General features: G+C 37.4%; 1 protein-coding gene across 1 annotated transcript in view; it reads right to left on the bottom strand.

Annotated features, from left to right (window-relative positions):
• The window catches only part of ccdc73 (coiled-coil domain containing 73), a 197,208-nt gene that overhangs the window by 138,008 nt on the left and 36,072 nt on the right, over nt 1-23,128 (bottom strand). The window contains exons 3-8 of the mRNA XM_073049832.1: nt 12,378-12,449; nt 10,327-10,398; nt 9,557-9,592; nt 8,143-8,217; nt 5,714-5,752; nt 4,376-4,511 (exon numbers count right to left, since the gene is read on the bottom strand). Coding sequence (XP_072905933.1) covers nt 4,376-4,511; nt 5,714-5,752; nt 8,143-8,217; nt 9,557-9,592; nt 10,327-10,398; nt 12,378-12,449 — 430 coding nt within the window. The remainder of the gene's footprint in view (nt 1-4,375; nt 4,512-5,713; nt 5,753-8,142; nt 8,218-9,556; nt 9,593-10,326; nt 10,399-12,377; nt 12,450-23,128) is intronic.

The following is a 23,128-nucleotide window of genomic DNA, read 5'->3' as shown; positions in this document are numbered from 1 at the left end:
ACCAACTTTTGTGGAGCACACAACACTATCCCCCGCCCTCACTTTGGATAGTCAGACCATATATCCTATTTGCTAATCCCTACTTACAAACCACTAGTTAAACGAGTCAAACCTATTCACAGGAGGATCAGGACTAGGTTAGAAGGTGCCATCTCAGCACTGCAGGACTGCTTCGAAATCACAGACTGCAGCATATCCAGGGAGGCAGCCACTTATAATCATCAACATTGATTTGGGATCGGTGACTGGCTAAATAGGAAAGTGCATTTTGGATATTACCGTGATTAAACACTGCACTGCCCAAGCAAACTGGAAATCATGGCTGACTGCAGAGGTTTGGGCACTGCTTAGGATTTGGAACACTGCCTTCAGATTGAGAAACAAGACAGCTCTACGGTCAGCAAGAGCTGCACTCTCCCATACCATCAGGAAGGCAAAGCATGAAAACCACAAAAATCCATAGTCACCAGCGACATGCAGAGCATGTCAACAATAGTGACACCTCTCTTCCTGATAGGCCGAATGCTTTCTATGCATGACTTGACTAAATAAATGATGTAATATCAAGGAATGCTCCTCTCTTCCTAAGGAACAGGCACATTGTGTGGCCACAGCTGAGATGTGAAGGACCTTAGCCTCGGTAAACCCATGCAAAGCTGAAGGGCAGAACAGCATAACTGGTCAGGAGCTGAGGAACTGAGCAGCCCAGCTAAAAGAAGTCTTAATAGTCATTTTTAATAGCTCTCTGAAAAAGTCCACTGTCCCTGCAACCATCATCATTCCAGTGCACAAGAGGGCAATGGTAACTGGCCTAGATGATTACCACCCAATGACACTGACTTCAACAACCATGGAATGCTTTGAGTGGCAGGTAATGGATCCCACCTTCCAGCTACATTGGGACATTTCCAGTTTGTCTACCACTCAAACCAGTCCATAAATTATACCATAGCCTCAGCCCCCCACACCATCCTATCCCACCTCGAAGACTATGCCTGGTACGCCAGGATACTGTTCATTGACTTCAGCTCAGTGTTTAACACGATCATCCCTCAGGGACTCAACACCCCTCTCTGTAACTGGATCTTGGACTTCTTGACGGAAAGATCCCAGTCAGTCTGAGCTGGCAGCAACATCTCAAGTTCCTTCACACTAAGAACTGGTACCCAACCCCACGCACCCCGCCCCCCCCGGGGTTGTGTGCTCAGTCCTCTGCTGTTCACAGTGCTGACTCATGACTACACAGCCAGATCCAGCTGAAAACACATCATCAAATTCACTGATGATACTACAGTGGTTAGCCACATCAACCATGATGACTCGGCATACATAGAGGAGGTAGAGAGTCTTGTCAAATGGTGTGAGAACAACCACCTGAGTCTTAACGTAGACTTCAGGAAAGCACAGGTTGACCATTCTCCATTGCACATAAATGGTTCTGCTGTGGAGAGAGTGGAGAGCACGAAGTTCCTTGGACTGCACATAACGGACGATCTAACAGACATGTGATATATATTGCCTTGTTATTCCTTTCTCTTGCACTACTTATTCGTTTTTGTAGTTTATAGATTTTTAAGTCTTTGCACTGTACTGCTGCCACAAAGCAACAAATTTCACTTTATATGTAAGTGACAATAAATCTGGCTCTGATTTCCACTCCAACTAATACCCACACTCCCACACAAGGCCCAGGATTAGTCCCATTCATGATCAGGGAGCAGGTAGCAAAGAACAGAACCCTTTCCCAACTTTTTATAAATATGTTCTTTCAAAGAATGTGGGATCCACAAACTAACCCTACATTTAACTGTCCATCTCAGTATCAGAAATTAAACCCATCTGGTCTTGGCATGTTCTTCATAGCAATATCAGCCTAACCACCAGCCTGGTCAGTAAATCTGGTTGAATTTTGGCTAGGTAAGATAGATTACAGTCATTCTTCAGTACATAAGAGTAAAGGAGGAGGAAATGATTGTTACTCCAGATCCAATGCAGCATAAATATACAATAAGCATAAAGAACACAATAAATAAAAAATATTAAGATTAGCTTATTTACATGGAATAATCTTATGTATTTATATTTATTGTGCTTTTTCTTCCTTGAGTATTGGGTTTCAGGCTCCTGTACCTCCTCCCTGACAGTAGTAAGGAGAGAAGAGCATGTTGTAGATGGTGAGAGTTTATTGATAGACGTTGTATTTTTGGGGCACTGCTTCTTGTAGATATCATCGATGGTGGGGAATTATCCATAATAGTTAAATATACACCGTATATGGGAAAAATGTTGTTCTGTATCCTTAACTTCCCATTCAGAGTTACAGAGTCTGTCTCAACAGTTGTAGAAATTTTGAGTTGATCGAAGAAAATTAGTAACCAAATCTTGATACAAAAGCAGCGGAGTTGGCAATGACAAAGGGTATGAGCTATAGATCATTCAGTGTCCTGCCGTCAAACACAAGACCTACAAAACCAGTGGGACAACAATCAAAGCATAAATTATAGTCGAGGCTGCCAGAAGGCAGCCGGCTCTAATCTGTTTTACAACAGCATGAGACTTTTTTAGCATTACTGTTTAGACAGTTCACGGCTGATAGACTGGCAAGTGTATAAGCATTGAAGCTTCAAAATGTTTGTTAGACGATCATTATGGCAAGATGCAAGTGGCGTATTTACATTAATAATCCTTGGATGTTTTATTGCACCATCCAGCTGATTTGGAGTATATGGAGGTAGCACCAATTGTTTCAGTCGCCTCTACTCCCAATATATTTCAATTTGCAGGCTACACTATTCCTATATCTCAAGAGTCACCCTGTACTCATTGATTCTATACTTTTGAATCAATGAGATTCTATACTCATTGATTCTGTACTTTTGAATGTAATACTTCCTGTAGGTTTCATTTTTGTAGTAATTTTCCATCTTATTTCACAGAATATATTCATTGCACCCCCTTCAGGTTGTTGTACAAATTGTAATCCTACCATAGCATTTCAGTTTCTTCCCTTTCCCTGGGAAATCCACCTAATTACTGGCAGGTCTCCAGTGGCAGCCTCAGAAATTTGTCAGGGTCACCAGAGGCACTGGAAAACCAGTCAGAAAATTTGCTAATGCAATGATCCTATGAGAATTTGAGCTCTATTATGTCAAAGTTGGTGCCTCCAAATAATATTCAAATTTTGTAAAAAATTATTGCTTGGTAACTTGCTCCAGGTTTGTACAGATTCAAAATAAGGACAAACAAAATGACTCTAAGCATATTGCAATATTAACAATATGCAGTACATATCATAGGAGTCTGCAATTATTATTTTACATTTGCTAAAAAGCATTTAAAGATTAACACACCAATGCATATGCATCTTACATGTATATAAAGCAGAAGAGTTCTTTCTGAATAGTTTAATAGCTCAATGTTATTTATCACTTCACTTTGTATTGCAATTCCAGGTTACTGAATCAATTTGGAATTAAATAACTGAAGATACTCAAGAAATCAGGTCTTTCAACAGTAGTAAGCATACATCATGAGTATAAATAAAATTAACTCCATTCGATCTTACACACCATGACGTGAACGTCATCATTCCTTAAAACTATATCTGTCACTTTCCCAGAGGCTCCTTAAGTGCTTAAAAACAATTCAAACAATTGTCCATACAGACAATTTGCTGATTATTCTACTTTTTTGCAGATACTTTTTGGAACTTTTATTAATTTGTAACTTTCTAATGCAGATAAACTTACTAGAAGCTTAAAAAATATCGTTTCCCAGCCTTGATTGTATTCCAAGAAAGAAATGATTAATATAGAACATAGAAAACCTACAGCACAATACAGGCCCTTCGGCCAACAAAGTTATGCTGAGCATGTCCGTACCTTAGTAATTACTAGGCTTACCCATAGCCCTCTATTTTTCGAAGCTCCATGTACCTATCCAAAAGTCTTTTAAAAGACCCTATCATATCCACCTCCACCACCATTGCCGGCAGCCCATTCCACGCACTCACCACTCTCTGTGTAAAAAACTTACCCGACAACTCCTCTGTATCTACTCCCAAGCACCTTAAACCTGTGTCCTCTGTTGGCAGCCATTTCAGCCCTGGGAAAAAGCCTCTGACTATCCACACGATCAATGCTTCTCATCATCTTATACACCTCTATCAGGTCACCTCTCATCCTCCGTTGCTCGAAGGAGAAAAGGCCGAGTTCACTCTACCTGTTTGATGTGGAAATTTCACCCTATGATGGTTCAAATAGACTGAATTGTCTTTTCACATTTAACTTCCTAACTGATTTCAAAATGTTACTTTCAGTGTACCAATCATAATGCATGAACATACATGATGTGTAAATTTACAGAATTTATTTACCATTCTGTTCTAACTTTCCATGAGCTTGTATGATTAATCCACACTGATGACTTATTGCTGCAAATCGCTTCTCAACTTTACTCAGTTGACTAAGCTGATTATCCTTTGCTATGTTCTGCAAATGTACTTTTTGCTCCTAGAAAACAGTAAATAAATGCATCTATCACCAATTCAGTTTCAAAAACTTACGAACACTCCTGAAGTTAGAGTGTCACCACACAATGATGAAATGAGGTCCTGAGTACATATGAATCCACTAAAGAGGGTTTGAAAGGGGGAGGAGAAGCCAGCAGGACCTGACCAGGAAGGGAACAATTGATGCTGAGTGGTTCATGTGTTTACAAGTAATAAAAAATCATCAAACTGCATTTATATGTTGTTAAAGAGATTATAAGGTACTCTGCAGAAATTGACAAAAATAAATTCAACCAAGCGGTAAGACGAATGATTGAAAAGGTGATCAGCAGGACCACTTTTAAAGGGAAAAAAAGGAAAGCAGAGAGATTTACAGAACAAATTCCAGCAATGAACACTAATGTTATACTGTGGAAGATATATAATAGATCAGAAATAAAAAGTGGAGTAAATTAAAATGATCCTGAAGGGAAATGAGCCAAGATTTAAGAATTTTAACATTCTTCCGATGGCAGATCAGGAACCAATACAGATTACCAAGGTCAGAGGTGAGTGAGAGTGTGTTGGATGAAATATGGAGAGTGGTGTTAACGAAGTAAGGATTAAACAGCATAGAGGATGAGAAGCTAGCCAGGAGATCACTGGGATTGGTCACTTTGGATGCAAAATTCATCAGCAGAGACTTTTGGTAGGGAAGGACAGGGTTCACGGATTTGAGGTTATCAGGTAACAGAGAAGGATAATGGAAAAAGAGAAAAAGGAAGGAATCAATGCAAGGGAAAACAGATGAAATTTTGGTTCTTTCACAACAAAAGTTTGGGACAACAGCAGAGGCATCAAGAAGGAATGGGATATGACCTGCATGAACATTCAACCTGGCATATATAACTACAATACACAATTTATTCAGTTCTATTATATTAGAAAATATAAACAAGTTTATAATATTGTTTGTATCAAATACTTTTGCATTTCATTCTGATCAACAAAATGAAAATTTTCAACAGTCATGTCTTAAGCAGATTTTACAAAAAAGAATCATCAGTAACTACTGCCTGAAATCAGTTAAACAATCAGGTAAATGATTGAGTTTGAGTCTCCAACCGTTGCTTTCCTCTTACAATTTACTGTAGGCCCATTCCATTTATGTTTTGTGTTTCATTATCTGGCCTGACAATGACTGGATAACAACATAATCCTTACCAATTCACTTAGCTTCTTTTCCAGGTTATACTTGGAAACCTGTGTGGAAGGTGCATATTTGCTGTTAATATCTCAAATGAAAACAACAGAGGGTGAAAGAAACAATTGCTCAAAACCTGTATCACAAAAATCATTTTAAAACCTACAAGCATGATGTGATTCAACATCACTTCTTTCTTGTAATGAATGTAATAAGCATGAGCAAAGTATCAGGGAAAAATAGAAAGCATAAAAATATTTACCCTTCCAGTTCTACTGTACTTCTCTGTGATGTTAGTTAATATGCCTAACATACAATATTTAACGTATTACTTCCAAATATATTACAATATTATGCTCCAATTCAGAAGAAAATTGTGAAGGACTAGGTTCATTTCAATTTATTGCACTCACCATATTTTGAATTAAATGCTTTTTTTTTAATCTCACACAATGTGTTTTAAAGAAACCTTTGGAGACTTTGCAATCCTGTAAAGCAAGATCAGCTGGCAAAAAAATATTTCAATTTAAACTGGTGGATGAACCCAAACCCTCAAATGAACAGCTATGTTTTGCTTACTGCATCATTGCAAAAAGCAGTTTATTTTTCAAACTTCAGTATTCCTTTTTTTTTGTTTTCCATACTCTGATTTAATTAAAATTCTTGTATAAACAAAGTAGTTAGTTACTTGTGTCACCTTTTGCTTGTTTTAATCATCTACTTAATACAGGGTGTGCTTTCAAAATCTACAAAATACCTCCTCTTGCCTGACCTTTTACGCTGTAGCTGTAAGGATTTGTTTGGCTTGTTCAGTCTGTGACATAGCATAGGTGATGTATAGGGTTTGCTGTGCTCTGCTGCACATGACACATAGGTATTGTAGAGTAATAAAAAGAACTCCAGGCCTTCTCTAAGTGAGATAATGGAATTTTTTACATTAAATGATATTGAGACCTATATAGATAAGACAGTATGATATTTGCCAGCACTTATGAGGTCAGAACCATCTAGTCCAAGAGTTAATGTAGAGGTTCCAGTCACTGGCTTCATTTTGGATACTGCTTTTTCAAGAGCTAGATATCAAATTACTCAGGTAATCTATCCACAGAAGCTCTTTACCTAGACTTGATGTGCTTGAAACAACTTGTATTTTATACAAAATTAATCCATTCTTACTAAAAAAAAATAGTAATTATGTCTAGTCCTTCTATATGATATTTACTTAATTATTCATTTCCTTGTTAATATGATGCATTAATGGAGCAATAACAGTTATCACTGTGTCAGTCTAAAATTACAATTATTGTTTATTCCATTTTAATATAAGTGTATATATAAATAGCACAAACATTAATCTGTTTGTGCATGTACATTATTAAAGATTCAAAAACCAGCTTCTTTGATACATTGAATTTAATCCCAACCTTCCTAGGCTGATATTATTGTACAAAAATAATAATAGGACACAATTGCTAATATAGCTTATTTACTGTCTACTATTGAATCTTTTGTTAACAAACTGATACACAATTTGTTAATTTACTCCAATTGGTAAATGCAGAATTTTATAACCTTCACATAATTACAAAATATTACCTGCCTCTGGTTTACTGGTTTTATATTCAATTGTACATCACCCTTGTGTTAGTATATTGATAATTTATAAGCAAAACAATAATTGTTTGATTAAAAACAGGCAATTGCATAACTTTAATCAAGTCTGTAATATTTCGTAACTCCAACATGTTAAAACTAATTGAAAGGAAAACAAAGAGCCGGCAGATAAGCATATGTACTTCGTTTTTACTTTAAGCAAGATACACGGAAATGACATGATGGCTTGACGTACATACAGTATAACCATAATGAATCATTTAAACAAGTAAGACTGCTTAAAAAAACAATATACTTACAACATTACTCAAATATTACTAATATTAAATACACAACAAAGTGCAATAGAATTGCCTTAAGATATTACAAAGTTTAAAAATTGTCTTTGTAGCATCTAGTTTATTTCGGCAACTATTCAAGTTAAATTTGAAGTTAAAATGCTTAATTATGATAAAATGCTTTTTTCAGATTAAATTCATTGTTTCCTTACCATTTGGCTCATCAAATCTATGTCATCTTCACTAATTTTCCCTGCTACTCAATCTTCCCACATTCTCATCATCAACTCTTCCCCACCCTCTCTTCCTTCCACCCCCACCAGTTCATACCACTCTATTCATCAGACCTGAAAGTCTTTGGGGTGTTGAAGGATGTAGTCATAAGAAGATGGCATAAATAGCACCAGATATTAGGATTGGTCCCTGGCCACAGGAGGTATGAGGCAGCATCTCTGCTGCTTCTACTACCGTGCAACCATATTCATCATTATTTCATATCCTACATCCTGCATCATTACTATTATTTTGAGAATGTGAAATACTGATCCATGTGTTACCTGTAATACTTTTAATTCTTCCTTCAGCCCACTGATTTCCCTTTCTTTTGACTCCAAGGTAAGTTGGAATTTTCCCTGTAACAGACAATATACATTATCTTATCATCTGATCTACAGGCATTCTTCTACATGCAAAGAACTTGATTAGGAGATGCTGAATAAAATGAACAAAGTTTTATTATATTAAAACAAAAGAAAATTTATATTTGTTTGTCCAACAGCCTATTTATTTTTTCTAATGCACTGTATAGCATTCATCCAAACAAAGAATAATTAGACAAACATTATTGGAGAAGCAGATTTTTTGTTTACTTTTTTTTAGAGTAATAAATTATGTGAATTATCAGCTACCAACTGCTTATTTCTGTGAAGAGTCAAATTAAAATCAAGATCCATTTCCATTATTAAATTTTAGTTTTGATAATTGTGTTGACAAAATTCCTGGCAGGAACAACTTTGTAGATCTCCCTTTAAGAGTAATATACTGATCATTAATTACTAAAGTCAGTTGCATCTCACAAAAGTATAAAACTGAAACAATAGCTACCTCAGAAAAAGACACAATAACCATAAAGTCAAAAAGGCATTGAAACTACAAACTTAAAAATAGAAAATGTAGGGGAAATGTTCATCAGACCAGGTAGTTTCTGAGGATAAAGAAATACAATTAACACTTCAAGTCAATTGACTTTTTCCCAAGCTGAGAACATTTCCCAAACAGATTTGTATAAACCTGCAGAGAAGGGGGAGGGATGGGAAGAACAAAGTGAGCTTGGAGATCAAGATGGATGACACAGATTACTATTGATTAGGAGAGGGTGCTGCAGGCTTGTTAATGTCAATTAATCTGTCCAGAGGGCATTTTAATAGAAGAACAGAACATTTACTACACTTGATTTTAGCCAAAAGACTGAAAAGTGAAGAACAGAGAGGATCAGAAAACCTGTTGGAAAAGGTGATAACCAGATCACAGCAGTTGCTGGATATCTAAAAGGAGGAATGCCAGCAAATCATGCTATAGTCAGAGTAAGAGAAATATTTGGGGTTTTAACTCTATTATGGATACCGCTTGACCTAATGAGCATTTCTAGCATTTTCAGTTTTTGCTACAAGATTCTGCCAGTATTTTGCATTTCAATACCTGGCCAGTTCTTATGCAACTTTTTCTCTCTCTGCAGATATGGCCTAACCTGCTGGCCTTTCCCAGAATTCTCCTGAGTTTCAGATTTCCAGAAACTATTATGTCCAGTATTTCACAATTCCAGCAGAGATTTTTCCCCTTTCTCTTCTCTGTCCATCCTCTATTTACCTCTGCTCCAGAAAGACTTTATATAGGCAACAAAAATTTAGGAAGTAAGTTTTTAAAATAACGTGTATTCTTCTATGCAGCTATAGCATTCAAAGTAAGTAATACCTTTTCTTCTTCCACTGCATTTATCTGGGTCTGAAACTGTAAGGAACAACTCCAGTTATTATCAATGTTTATTAAAATAAAGTGAAAAAAGCTCATATCATAATTCCCTTCCACTTGGTCACAATTTACTTTTATACTTCATAGGTTGCATGTAATAAAATTTAAATCAGATCTAAAATAAAGTATTTTTGCTTGCATTGGTACAAATCTATGCAAGATAATTTCTGTCTTACTGCTATGTCCACAAATAATTTGTCAGAACATTCTAAGAAAGATCAACAAATAAAATATGCGCAAGTCAATATTTTATCTAAACTGATGAAAGACATAATGAAAAATACTAGATTTAACCAGTTTTGGATAGCCCACAAGAACCCAATGTTGTTCTAAGAATTTCAGCTTAAAAGGTGTGGTGTTGAATAGATACTTTAAACGTGAAAATAAATGATATACCTAAATGAAAATATGCAATTTTAATCTTAAGGCATGCTATTAAGAATATTGCCTTTTGGTTTTAACCAGTAATAATTACTTATCTTTGGTACTGCCTTATATCCATCTTATGCAAACAATGGAATGGTTCAAAATATTACAAAAATACTTTAATAATAAAACTTAAAACCCCATATTCCAACAATATAAATAGATTAAACTGTAGAGCTTTTGCATTATTAAAATTTATGTACCATTAGAATTTAATGATCTTATGTCAGAAATTCTTTTATTGGCAAACATTTTTTTTCTTTAAATCGATCACAAAAGATACATACCTGCTTTTTTAGGGCAATTACGGCTTCTTCATGCTGACTGGATAATGCATTGTACTGATGCTGTAATGATTCCTGCTTTGCAAATAAACATCAGTGAACCAAGCTATTGTCAATAACTAAAGGAAGCAAATGTTAGCCTTTTGTGAACACCCAGAAGAGATGACAATATTTACATACAACAGTTTTGTAATCAATACATCTGTGTAGAAACAAGTTAATATATTTTAATTATAATTGTAAAATGACTGAGATTATCAAATTTCAATGTAGTACAGTTCATTTGAGCTTGGATTGTTCTTGTTATATACAATAATTCAAATGCAATTGCTAATTTTAAATAATGTTATATGGCTTAAAAACAGAGATTAATGAGTACTATCACACTTTGCAGAGTGATCAGGCATGAATTTTTAAGTAAAGATTATGTGCAAATATAATTTTCTGGGTAAAGGGGGCAAGGACAGAAAGAAGAAAAAACTCTAAAACTTCTTTATGAAATGACTGAATGTACAGTTTATCTTAATAAACTCTCAAGTAGGAACATACAAATCCATCATCTAGGTAGGGTTACATGCTGTTTGTCACTAAATGAAGTTGTTTATTGTGACAAAGTTGCCGAATACTTCCGCAATTGTTTTAAAGAATACTGTCCATTATTAATGCTCTTTAACTCTACGCATTTCCCCAACAAAAAGCAATTGAACATTTTTAAAAAAGCATTCCTGGTGTTTCATATATAAAATATTTAATTTCTGTTTTGTGAACATTTTGTCTCTTCCTTCCAAAATTATTCAAGCATCAATTGGTTCTACAAAATCAATAAATGGCATATATAGTTTAGTATCTAATTCCATCATGACAGTCATCATGTCATGACCATTTTATTTTCCTCAATGACTACCTGTCTTTCAGTGCTTATTTCACATTTGTTAGTCACCAGTCATATAGCTCAGATCTTTTTTTCTCAATGTCAGTTTTCTAATCAATAATATTCCTCAGGAATTAAATTCTTACATGCATAAACCATGACAAAAACCATTAATAGCAATGCAGAAAACAAAATTATTAATGTTTCTAGGCTCGAATCCAAAAACTCTCAATACCTATTACAGGCAGCTTGCCTCACCACATCAATTTCTAACATACTAAATTCTAAGTACACCCCCTACCAAGTGTTTCATGATCTTCAGCTACCCAGCCAAGGGATTTTCTGGGCTCCAAGACAACTCAAATGTGCACAGGCAGTAAGGCAAGGGAGAAAGATCCTCTGTTAACTGAAGAGAAAGAAACCCTTACTGAAGCAGGGGGAGGTGAGGTACGAGAGGGCAACCAATAAATCTGGATGCCTTCAGACATGTTTTTAAACAGGATACATCAAGATTCATTGTAAATATTTATTGCACATGGAATTAGGGATTTCTGCTCTGTACATTGTGATCAAGTTCATAACTAATTTTGTTCACTACACAGGAATCAAATGTTTTAAAATGACAGACAGTTCTGTTTTTTTTAAATCAACGACCATTCACTATGGAAGCTGCACAAGAACAGTTTTCCAACTGCTCCCAGTCTAATCTGGTTAGTTGTAACTTATAGAGTTTAATATAAAAATAGTTTAAAATAAATAGATGAAAAAGCAATTTTGTAAGGTGCTACTGTTTTAATCAATCTATAGAACAATTGTACATCAGACTGCCAGAAGTCACAATAGGAGCCTGCTGTTGGGATTACCCAGAGACAAACAACCTGTCAACAACCCGTCATAATTCTATTTTATTTATTCAGAGTAGCATGGCACCAAAAATAAGTGGCCAGTTGTAGAAAGAGCTGTAACTTCCCATCAAATAATAGTGCATATATGCGTGTTGAGGTAGCAAACAAAAGTAAATTGTGTTAGAAAGAACAAACAAATAAGCATCATCGATTTCTTTTATTTCACAAGAGAAATCACAATCTATTCATGGCTCCTTATTAAATACATCTACTCAAGAAGTATGCATTTTGTATGATTTCTAACACTTTACTATGTTTTCTGTGTACCAATACAATACCTTTTGCCACTCTAGTTCTTGTTTTTCCACCACAAGGTTACTGATTTGTTCTTCATACCGACTTTCTGCTGCCTAAAACATGCACTAAATCAGTATAAAAACTTAGTAAAATTCAAACTTTAATTATCTCAGCAGTAGTCCAATTTGCTGTATGACTTGGCAAAACAATTCAATAAACTGAACGGACTAACTATATTTTATATGATACATAGCTTTTTATTGTGATGATAAAAATAAAGTTGGTAACATTTATACTATAAAGCAAACAATTTTTACTGAAAGCTACATCATACAAAACTGTAATTATTCCTCCTCCACTACCCCAAGGTGGAAAAATAAAGCAAATTACCTCATGCACCTCCTGATTTTTTTTACTTAGAGGTAGGAGTACAAACCTAGTGCTGTGTTATTTATAAGATGTCATTAGAGAATGCTGCTACCATAACAGCAGAAATTACACACAAGATAAAGCACTTAAGTATTTCAAAGTAGAGGATAAAAAATATGCACCAAAGAAAGGTCATGCTTCATTGCTGAAGTTTTACAATGAAAACTCCACAGCAACCTTTAACTTCACCTATTCACCACCACAACAGCAGAATAAACTTCCACAGCGACAAAGGTAAACTGTTGTGTGCACAGTATTCGAAATCTGAAATGACCTTGCCCACCAAACAAATCTGTTTCAACTTCATGAATATGATTAATTTCATCAAACCAACCAATCTTCTTTACGGAACAAGACTTCAACATTATACAGCAGACTGCCCTGCTCCTGGCCCACTGCCCACATACCCCACTCTGCTTACTCTGACTTTCTCTGGATGAGAGCAGTATGATAAACTGAATAACCACACATCAGGCAGATATCCTGCAAGGTGGAGCAAGATACAAGCATACTACCTCAGGTAGCACATCCCAAGTCTTTAACTGCAAAACACATTTTTAAAAATATTTAGAATAAATTTAATGAAATCTACATCAGAATATTAATAATTAACATTATTACAAAATAAATTACTCACTTAAATGCACTTACTTTTTCCATCCAATCCATCTGTGATATAACGCTGAGGACCAACTAAAAATGTATTTTGACCCTCTTCCTTTTTTAGTACATCACTGCTCAAGTTCACTGACAAGCATTTGACTGTTCATAAATGAAATTTCAGGAAATCTATGGGAAAAAATGTTGATTGCCAATGATCCGCTTAAGGAACCCTTAAGCTATCAGCTGCCACAATTTGCCCTATAATCCAGATTATCATTATTACATTCTGATGCTCTGTTGCAGGTGTCATCTTCTGAATAAGGTTGTGTCTGCTTATTTGTGTAGATGTTAAGAGACTCCACGGAACTATTTGAAGAGCAAGGGAGATATCTTCCCTGAGGGTGATCAATAACTTTCCCATCAACCAAGACCAGCTGAACACAGAACAACTCGACATTAATCAGACTGTTTTTATCTAGAATCTAGCCATATATCGAACAGTTGCAATTTTCACTTGGCAGTAACACTAGCTGCACTTCAAATGCATCCCTTGTGTAGGAAATGCTTTGGACCCAAACTTTCTATTCACTTAAAAGTATAATGGAATGTCACCAAGTTATATAAAGTTATGTTCCAAAAATAACTTCACAAGTTAAAGAACAGCAGTTTAAAGGTAATGTACAAAATACAGCCACAACCTAGTTTTCTCAAATCACATTCAAAATGCTGGGGGAACTCAGCAGGTCAGACAGCATCTATGGAAATTAATGAACAGTCAAATATTTTGGACCAAGACCTTCTTCAGGAAGAAGTGGTTAAGGAGTTAAGTTAAATGGTTAAGGAAAGGAGTGATCTTTCAAAAGTTCGCAATGATCAGCTGAACGTGAAAATAATCAGCTGAAAATTATTGGGGAAATAACTTTATGTTGGGAGGTAAGTATAAAGTGGGAGGGGGGAATGTCAGAAGCAGGGTTTCTAATGCACCAGAGAATGACGGGTGTATGGAAACACTACTAGGGGTGGTGTAGGAGACAGATACATTAGGGATATTTAAGAGACTAGGATAAGCACATGAATGAAAGAAAAATGGAGGGCTATGTGAGAGGGAAGTATTAGATGAATGCTGAAGTAGGTTAAAAAGGAGGCACAACATTGTGGGCCGAGAAACCTGTACTGTGCTGCAATGTTCTATGTCCATCATTTGCAGTTATGAGCACATCAAGTATATTGTGCAACCAAATGAAATGGAACATTGCAGCTTAACTTGGAATAGACAAAATCTGTTTTACCTTTTTCATTGATTTTCAATTACCTGGTTCCACTGCAAGTAACAGATTTTGCAGGAACACCAGTGACAATAACTGCTGTCAGACAACTTTAATGGAATATTCAAATGTTGCAATTTATTAGCAAATTTATATTTGGCATTTGAGAAAATATATTATCATTAAATTGAGGGGATGGGTATATGGTTTATAATTTTTCAATAATGGTCAAAACAAATCAGTATTGAAATAAGATCATAGCTCTAAGTCTCCACAGGCAGTTAATCTTGGACAAGTCAATGATAAAAGGGAGCCAGAAGAAGAAATGACAAACCAACAATTCTCAGAAAATGATCTGCTACATGCTGACAATGTTTTAAGCTGACTACTGGTTATATTACAACATGGAGCAACCCCCTACTCACTTACCATTTAAGCCTTAGTTCAGCTTGAGTTCTATCTGTGATACCATTACTTCACCAATCATAGCTGCCTCCTTTAAGGTTCATTCCACCCCTCAACCATTGAATAAGTTCCTTGATCCAACAAACTAAACTGCAGTGATGGAGTCAGTCGAAGAACAAGGAAGCTAGCTATTGGCTACCAGTCCACCAATGCCTTGATTTTTAAATTCTTTCTTTGAATCTCTCTGAAGTCTTAACCTTGGCAATTTCTGTAAATATCTCCTCTGCTCTGCTATCCCTTCAGGAATGCTTTTGTTTCTTTTTCAGTCTAGTCTCTTGAATGACTCCATTTTCTTTACTCCATGTCTGATGATAATGTCTTCAACAATTTAAGCCCTAATCTCTGAAACACCCTCCTAAAACATATGTGTCTCTCCTGCACTCTCACGCATTTTTCACCTCAACTAATTTCTCAATTTTTGGCTTGGTATCATTTTCTGTTAAAAAATACCTCTTTGTAGCATCCTTACAATGTTTACAAAGGAGCTGAACTGCAGGGGCTGTCAATAGAAATTCCACCTTGACCCTAATTCAGGGCAAATTTATTAGAAAGGTGAACCAGCCTCACAGATCACCTATTCAAGAGAACACTATTGTGGTCAATACTACAGGTGCAAAATGTTCTATTTAAATACAGAATCGAATGTTGGTCATGATGCACATGTACTGAAGATTCCTCACTATTAGGGAGATCAAAAATGAATGAAGGAGGATGCAAGTAGTCAGAAAGCACAAAGTTAATGAATGTCTAACCCCATGAAAGGATCTAGATGCTTCACGCAATGGCAGACCTCACTGACAATGGATTGTGTACCATGCCACAGCAACTCCCCCAAACAGCCAACACACTTTTATTTGTTGCAAAAACTTATTTCCTAAGCAGAATGTTTTGATTGGAGAGACTTCTGATTCTTGACCCTGAACATATTTAGGGACAAACTGGCTTAGGTCAAGAAAGTTTCACCAAAAAAAAATCTGCTGTTAGGTTACTTTACTCTTTTCTGTGTGTTCATAATCTACCTCCTACAAAATTGCAATTTTTCCTTTCTCATGACTCTAAGCCAAATAGTTTTCATACTTCACAGCCTCCTCTGTTTTGATACACTGATTGGGATATCTCAAAATGCCCCAGTGAAAAAGGTGAAACAAAGGGTAAGCTTAAGAAGATTTCCTGGCAACACAACATCAGTTATAAAAACATGATCATCTTACAAAAAAAAATAAATCATATTGATAACAGCGTCTCTTTATGATACTTTTTCCAAAGTTTATGGGAAAGAAAGTTGACAAAATCCTATAAAACTACCTTAATTTATGTCGGTCCCTTTTACATATAATATAATAACTGATCTCTAATTCCTGATGAACAATTTCCACTCTATTTTCTAGGGTCAACCACTCAGGTTCAAATAAAACTTACTTGATGTTGTTCAGCAAAAATAAGGTTTCACACAACATTCTGATTTTAGTGCACAAGGTGCCAGCTGGAGGCCAGGTAATACAAGCGTATAAAAAGTCTGTAATTCATTAAGTTTGGTATCCAAAGAACTCTTCCTATGTCAAGTCAAACATGAAATCATTTGTAGAATCCAAACTGCTTTTGCAACACCTATGTGTTTTTATCAAGAACAGAAATGAAATAACTCAAGTACCGTCACCACTTGTTGGCACTTTGAGGTCAAAGCTTATTTCTCATTGTGAATTAACCTACACTGGTTAAACAGGCAAGACATGGGTGAATTAATCAGCTCAGCCTATCTGCTGAAAGCAGTAGTGCATAAGAAACAGTACCAGAGAGAACTGCTGATCTATGGTAAATAAACCACACATTGACAACCTATAAAACTTGTATTTAACTCTGGGGAATGTATTAACAAACCTCTCAAAAACAAAGCATGCAATCAAGGGAGAAATCACAAACAAGAGAAAAACCGCAGATACTGGAAATCTGAGCAACAAACACAAAATACTGGAGGAACTTAGCAGGCCAGGCAGTATCTCCAGCATTCTGTGTGTGAATCAAGGGAGAAATATTTTTGAGCAGAAAATTAGCTTTGTATCCATGATTCATGGGAAATAAAATGTATAGGAAATACTGACTCTGTAATGCCTACATAAAAAAAAAGGCACAATGAATAAATGTGAGGTTTTATAAAGCATCTTCAAATTCCCTTCACAACATAGGTCATTCACAGTCTGCTCAAGAGGTAATTTAGAGCTATTACTGACCAGAAGGAGCCAACTGTACCTATTACAAGATACTTTAATCAAGTTTATAACTTTGAACTAATGTCCAGTCTTTTATGAGCCCAATGAATCCTGAAAAAAATAGTTTACTGATAGTACTTTAACTCACAGTGGCCAGGAGAGTGCTGCAGAATAAAAACCTAGGGGTGCAAGTACATAGGTTTCAGAAAGTGGTGACATAGGTAAACACAGATGAATAAGGCATATGCTGTGTTTGCCTTCACTGGATGGGACACTGAGCATAAGAACTAGTCTGACATATTATAACTGTACAAGATATTGGTAAAACTGTATCTGGAATATTGTGCACAACTTTAATCACTACAGGAAGAATATCATTCAGCTAGAGAAAGTGCAGAAAAGATTCACAAGAATGCTGGCAGGACTGAAGAGCTAAACTTTAAGTGGAGACTGGATAAGCTAGGACTGCTTTCCATGTAACACACACAAAATGCTGGAGGAACTCAGCAGGCCATGCAGCATTTATGGAAAAGAGTACAGTCAACATTTTGGGCCAAGACCCTTCTGAAGGACTGGAGGAGAAAAGACGAAGAGTAGATTTAAAATGTGGGGGGAAGGGGAGGGAGAAACACAAGGTGATAGGGGTGAAACCAGGGGTGGGGGTGGGCTGAAGTAAAGAGCAGGGAAATAGATTGGTGAAAGAGATACAGAACTGGAGAAGGGAGAATCTAATAGGAGAGGAGAGAAGGACTTGAAAGAAAGGGGGAGGAGCACCAGAGGGAGGCGATGGGCAGGCAAGGAGATAAGGTGAGAGAGGGAAAAGGGGATGGCGAATGGTGAAGGGTGGGGAGCCATGACCGAAAGGTCGAGAAATTGATGTTCATGCTACCAGGTTAGAGGCTACCCAGACTGAATACAAGTCTTTAGGTCAAGACTCCTCATCAGAACTGGAAAGGAAAGAGACAGAAGCCAGAATAAGGTGGTGAGGGAAGGGAGATGGGTAAAGCCAGGTGAGGAGGAAGGTAGGTGGCTAGCGGAGGGGAATGAAGTAATAAACTGGGAGCTAAAGGGCTGTAGAAGGAGGAATCTGATAGTAGAGGACAGTGGATCATGGAACAAAAGAAAGGAGGAGGGACACCAGAGGAAGATGATGATTAGGTGAGGAGAAGAGGTAGTTAGAATGGGTAATGAAAAAAAGAGAGAAAGGGGAAGGGGGAGAAATTACCTTAAGTTGGAGAAATTTATGTTTATGCCAGCAAGTTGGAGGCTACCCTACGGAATATGAGGTGTTGCTCTTCCAATCTGAGAGTGGCAGTAAAGGCCCTCTGTGGTGGTGTAATGGCATCAGCGCCGGACTCCAGAGCAAAGATTCCCGAGTTCGAATCCAAGTCGGGCCACCCCCAAGCATGCTTTCCATCTGTGCCGAGTTGAGCGTCGAACTAGCCACTCGACCTCGTAAAAATACAAGGGTTGAGTCAGGAATGTTCATATCATCTGAGGGGCAAGTTCATATAACGTTTAGATCTGAGGGGCAAGTATTTCCACACAAAGAGTGGGGGATATATTAGACTGAGCTACCTGAGGAGATGGTTAAAGCGGGTACAATAACAATATTTACAGATATTTGAACAAGTACACGGATAGGGAAGGATCGGAGAGACATGGGTTAAATATGGTCAAATTGCACGAGCTTAAATGAGCATCTTGAGTTGGGCCAAAGGACTGTTTCCATGCTGTATGACTCTACAACTTTAATAATTCACCATTGTTCCCTGCTCTGACTCTTTGAAAACCCGATTAGCCCCTGCCAATGCTACTTTGCCTACAGAACCACACTTTTTTTTCACCATTCCAGTACATATCCAATTCCACATCAGAAGTTACAGTCGAACAAACATAGCTCACCACCTTCTCAGGCAAGGCATTTAAGATCAAAACATCCCATAACACAACATAAATTTTCTTTATTTTCCATCTTACTCTTCTGCCATTTATCTTTATCCTGCATTTGAAGCAGATGAGCACTTCTGGAAAGTTCCCTCATCAAAAAATACACCAAATTTAGATCTTTTGGAAGCAGTTAGACTTTATAGCAGCCAGATGATGATTGAATAAATTGATAATCCTGCCATTCTGGAACAGTGCATCAGCCCTGTGACCATGAACAGGAGATTTACAATCACAGGAGTTCCGAGGATTGCCAAGTTTTCTGAATATTTTTTAGTCAAGTACTATGAAAACTCTACTATCTGATGACATCAAATGATACCTACTCCTATAGATGGCAGAAACCTATACTTCAAGATGGCGTTCAACAACTGAAATCATTCAGGATTCGCACAGAATCTTTACAGTGGCCAGAATTATTTCCCAAATATAATCGTAAATAAACATGATTCAGAGAAGCAAACTTTGCAGCCCACTGCATTCACTAAAGTAGTACCTTAGGGAAGTGCCCTTAGCCCGAACATCTTGACTTGTATCTATATCTTTTCAAATCAAATGATGTTGCTCACTAAATGACTTTGCAATGTTCATCTGTTTAAAACTATTCTTGTAATGAACCTTTCCATACCCCAGGTTTCTATTAGACCTACTTTCCATGCATGGGGTGGCAAACAAATCAAATGCTATGTAAAAACTATGTCCAATGAAGTAATGCTCATCATCACCAGTGCCAAATTCTCTACATGCCTGGAATTGAAGCTGTTATTGTAGCTTCATTTCCAGTAAAACTAACCAACATTTCCAGTAACACAATCAAGTAACATTAATCAACATTTGAATTACATCCAACAACCTGAGGAAACTCCATCAGTGGCATCTTCCCTCAATATTACCAAGTGTTCTGACATGGATGTACTTCCCATTGCTTGATCATTTCTGGATCAAAATACTGGAACTCTCCATCAGATGTCACTTACGGAATCAAAATCAGAATCAGGTTTAATATTGCTGGCATACTAACCATTTTAATTTCAATCTATATTCCCATCCTGACACATGGGTCCGTGGCAACATGTCGGGATGAGAATGTAGACTGAAATCAAAATAGTCTGGGTAGCCCCCAACCTTATGGCATAAACATTGATTTCTCCAACTTTCGGTAATTTTTCCTCCTCTCCCCCCCCCCCCCCCCCCCAATTCCCCACTCTGGCTACCCTCTGACCTTTTCTCACCTGCCTATCAGCTCCCCGTGGTGCACTCCCTCCTGCCCTTTCTCCCATGGTCCACTCTCCTCTACTATTAGATTCCTTCCTCTCCAGCCTTTTACCTTTTCTAACTATCACCTCCTAACTTCTTATTTCAACCCCCTCCCTCACCCAACTGGCTTCACCTATCACCTTCTAACTTGTATTCCTTCCGCTCCCCCTACCTTCTTACTCTGGCTGCTTCCCCCTTCCCTTCCAGTCTTACTGTATGGCCTTGGCTTGAAACATCAACTGTTTATTCATTTTCATAGACACTGCCTGATTAGCTCAGTTTCTCCAACATTTTGTGTGAGTTGCTTTCGATTTCCAGCATCTAAAGAATTTCCTACGCTTATGTCATGAAATTTGATGTTTGGCAGCAGCAGTAGATTGCAATACATAATAAAGAAAACTATAAACTACAATAAGAAATATATATTTTTAAATAAACTTAGTGTAAAAAGAGAGCAAACAGAAATATTGAGATAGTGTACATGGTTCATTGTCCATTTAGAAATCTGATGGCAGAGGTGAAGTAGCTGATCCTAAAATATTGAGTGTGTCTTCAAGTTTCTGCACCTGCTCCTTGATGGTAGCAATGAGAAGAGGGCATGCCCTGGGTGATGGGAGGGGGAGAGGGACCTTAATGACAACCATTTCCTTTTTGAGGCATCGTCTTTTGAAGATGTCCTCAACGCTTGGGAGGCTAGCGCCCATGTTGGAGCTGGCTGAGTTTGTAACTTTCACAGAAATGGCTGGCTACCACTTTCAGCAGTAATTAGGAATGAGTGCGAAGAATATGATAAATATGGCCCTTGAGTCTGCTATCTTTCTATATGATCATGGCTGATCTGATCTTGGCTTTAGCTCAACTTCTCTGACCATTCCTCATAATTCTTGGTACTCCTATGATATAAGCTTCAGTCTATCCCTGTCTTGAATATAGCCTCCACAGTTCTGGTAAGGAATTCCAAAGATTTACTACCCCTAAAAGAAGAAATTTCTCACAACTTGTCTTAAATGGGTGCCTCCAATTCTAGATTTTACTTCAAAGGGGAACATCCTTAATGAACAAACATAATTTTGCCAGCATAATCAACCTTTGAAGAAAAATTTTTAAAATTGCTATTAAAGAATATAGAAAAACAGATACAAAATAAGAGGAAAAAAACATGAGAGGTAACTTCCTTACACAGAGTAGCAAGTACCTGGAATGAGTTTGCCAGAGGAAGTGGTCGGGGGGTGGGGTATAATTACAAAAGGCAACTGGAACTTGCAAGGAGGATGCTTCAGTTGACATGGACTAATTGGGCCAAAGGCCTGTTTCTATGCCATATTAAACTATGACTCTACACTCAGTGGCCACTTTATTAGCTACACCTGTACATCTGCTCGTTAATGCAAACATATAATTAGCCAATCATATGGCAACAATTCAATGCAAAAAATCAAGCAGACGTGGTCAGGAGGCTCAGTTGTCATTCAGACCAAACATCAGAATGGAGAAGAAACGTGATCACTTTGACTGTGGAATGATTATTAGTGCCAGACAGGAAGGTTTGATTATCTCAGAAACCGCTGATCTAGGATTTTTATGCACAACCGTCTCTAGAGTTTACAGGGAATGGTGCAAAAAAGCAAAAAAACATCCCATGAGTGGCAGTACCATGGGGCCAAAATGCCTTGTTAATGAGAGAGGTCAGAGGAGTAAAGTCAGACTGATTCAAGATAACAGTAAGGTGATACAGACAGACATACTTTACTGATCCCGAGGGAAACTGGGTTTCATTGCAGTCGCACCAACCAAGAATAGTGTAGAAATATAGCAATATAAAAGCATAAATAATTAAATAATAATAATAAGTAAATAATGCCAAGTGAATATTAGTCCAAGACCAGCCTATTGGCTCAGGGTGTCTGACACTTCGAGGGAGGAGTTGTAAAGTTTGATGGCCATAGGCAGGAATGATTTCCTATGACGCTCAGTGTTGCATCTCGGTGGAATGAGTTTCTGGCTGAATGTACTCCTGTGCCTAACCAGTACATTATGGAGTGGATGGGAGACATTGTCCAAGACGGCATGCAACTTGGACAGCATTCTCTTTTCAGACACCACCGTCAGAGAGTCCAGTTCCACCCCCACAACATCACTGGCCTTACGAATGAGTGTGTTGATTCTGTTGGTGTCTGCTACCCTCAGACTGTTGCCCCAGCACACAACAGCAAACATGATAGCACTGGCCACCACAGATTCGTAGAACATCCTCAGCATCATCCGGCAGATGTTAAAGGACCTCAGTCTCCTCAAGAAATAGAGTACAGCCTCAGTGTTCTTTGACCAGTCCAGTTTATTGTCAATTTGTATCCCCAGGTATTTGTAATCCTCCACCATGTCCACACTGACCCCTTGGATGGAAACAGGGGTCACCAGTGCCTTAACTCTCCTCAGGTCCACCACCAGCTCCTTAGTCTTTTTCACATTAAGCTGCAGATGATTCTGCTCACACCATGTGACAATGTTTCCCACCGTAGCCCTGTACTCCGCCTCATCTCCCTTGCTGATGCATCCAACTATGGCAGAGTCATCAGAAAACTTCTGAAGATGGCAAGACTCTGTGTTGTAGTTGAAGTC

Source organism: Hemitrygon akajei, chromosome 6, assembly GCF_048418815.1.
Source record: "Hemitrygon akajei chromosome 6, sHemAka1.3, whole genome shotgun sequence".
NCBI lineage: Eukaryota > Metazoa > Chordata > Chondrichthyes > Myliobatiformes > Dasyatidae > Hemitrygon > Hemitrygon akajei.
The sequence above is the reverse complement of the archived record's forward strand: the minus strand, read 5'-3'. Positions and strand labels throughout refer to the sequence as shown.